Raw genomic sequence first — 1,553 nt, 5'->3', positions numbered from 1 at the left:
GGAATACTCGCCCAGTGTCAGTGAGATATGTGTTTGTTTCCAGCTGAGCTCAGGAGTCTCTCACTATTATAGAGTCAGTGTCAGAACTAAGGTTAAAGTATATGTTCACTTGCATCAACTGGGCTCAGGAGTTTCCTTACTAATTATAGGAGTTCACATACATACTCATGTAGGAGTGTGCAGATACAATTTTCCAAAATTCTCATACGGTCGCAACATACGTAGTCGATCATGTGCATATTTTCCCACCTTACTCGTCTCGCACGAATTGACGGAATATCCAATACAGAATTCCACAATGTAAAAACGAATGTCAGCAGGTCGTGAACTTTCCTGATTTTCGATTCCATAAATAGAACTCTAGGAACTAGTCGTGAATACAACTTGTCTCGGCACTGTGGAGTTCTCAAAGTAAAGTTATTTCACACATATTACTCCCGACCGAGTCGCTCTCAAGCCCCATAGCCTTCTTACGAATTCACGAGTATGTTGTTGTAGTAGTAAACGATGTATTTATATTAATCTCTGATTCAGCTGCACATTAGAAAAGAAAAAGAGGAAAAAATCGATATCCGCCACCCGCGGTTGAATGCATCGGGAATTTGAGAGATTACGAAAAGTTAATCAACCGTTGAATGCAAACCCTTCTACTAAAAGGCTTTTAGTATCATCATGTTCCGACACTACCTCTCTTATCGAGAAAAAGATTGAAATTAATCACAAAAACGGTTCGCACACAAAAACATAGTATGAAATCCAATCCCCTCAGGAACCTACCGAACTCATGCGAGCAGGTCCAGCTCGGGGAGTAGCCTCAACGACGTCGAATCTTCCCTTCCGTCTCGGCACCGGATCGTCACAGCTGGTCTGATTTTATTCAAAATAGAGTTTTCCTCTTCATCCACGCTGTAGGAGAAAAAGCCAATTCTCACCCTCCGAATGTGGTTTATCATATCGCTAGAATGAAATGATTCCTTCCTACGAGCGAAATTTTGGGCCACCACATCGGTATCGACCTGCCTCAACGAGTTGAAGAGATCCTTGATGTTTGCCCCCGTTTGGGAGCCGCTGCCAGCAAACTTGTTGTACAATACCAGATTGAGGACCCCTCGCACTCGACGACCTTCCTCGGGAGGCACGAACATCCTCGCTGGGAACCCTTGTGCCACGAGAGTCTCCATGTCGACCTCACAGCAGGCTTCGTACTCCTCCATGTCCTCGTGAGCTTCAGCTAGGATAACGACTTGATCTGACTCAGATCATCTGAGCAACAATAACTATGCCAACGCCTATCACTAATCGGGATGCCTCCTCTAGGAGGCCCCATCTTAATTCTTACTATATACGCACCTTGTTCCTCATCCCACCTTAACTAGGAAAATTATGTGTCGTTTTATGAGAGTGAAACATGGAGGGATACCATTATGAACGATTCTCTTTCTGTTGATGTATAGCATTAGATCAGGAGCGGAGTTATAAATATACTCCCCCAGTAAAAGTTGGTATTTTGAGGCGCAATTTTAACACGTGTATGCTGAGAATATGTGGACAGA

At 43.7% G+C, this 1,553-nt stretch overlaps 1 protein-coding gene across 1 annotated transcript; it reads right to left on the bottom strand.

Annotated features, from left to right (window-relative positions):
* Positions 1 to 982: 982 nt before the first annotated feature.
* Positions 983 to 1,249, bottom strand: Pmar_PMAR018423 (hypothetical protein; the record flags this gene model as incomplete). Its single annotated transcript, XM_002766055.1, has 1 exon — positions 983 to 1,249. A coding segment is annotated over one exon (267 nt), but the record flags the coding sequence as incomplete, so codon positions are not given.
* Between the last annotated feature and the right edge of the window lie 304 nt (positions 1,250 to 1,553).

Source organism: Perkinsus marinus (assembly GCF_000006405.1).
Source record: "Perkinsus marinus ATCC 50983 genomic scaffold scf_1104296973736, whole genome shotgun sequence".
In the NCBI taxonomy this organism is placed as follows: Eukaryota; Perkinsozoa; order Perkinsida; family Perkinsidae; genus Perkinsus; species Perkinsus marinus.
This window is presented reverse-complemented; position numbering and strand designations above follow the sequence as displayed.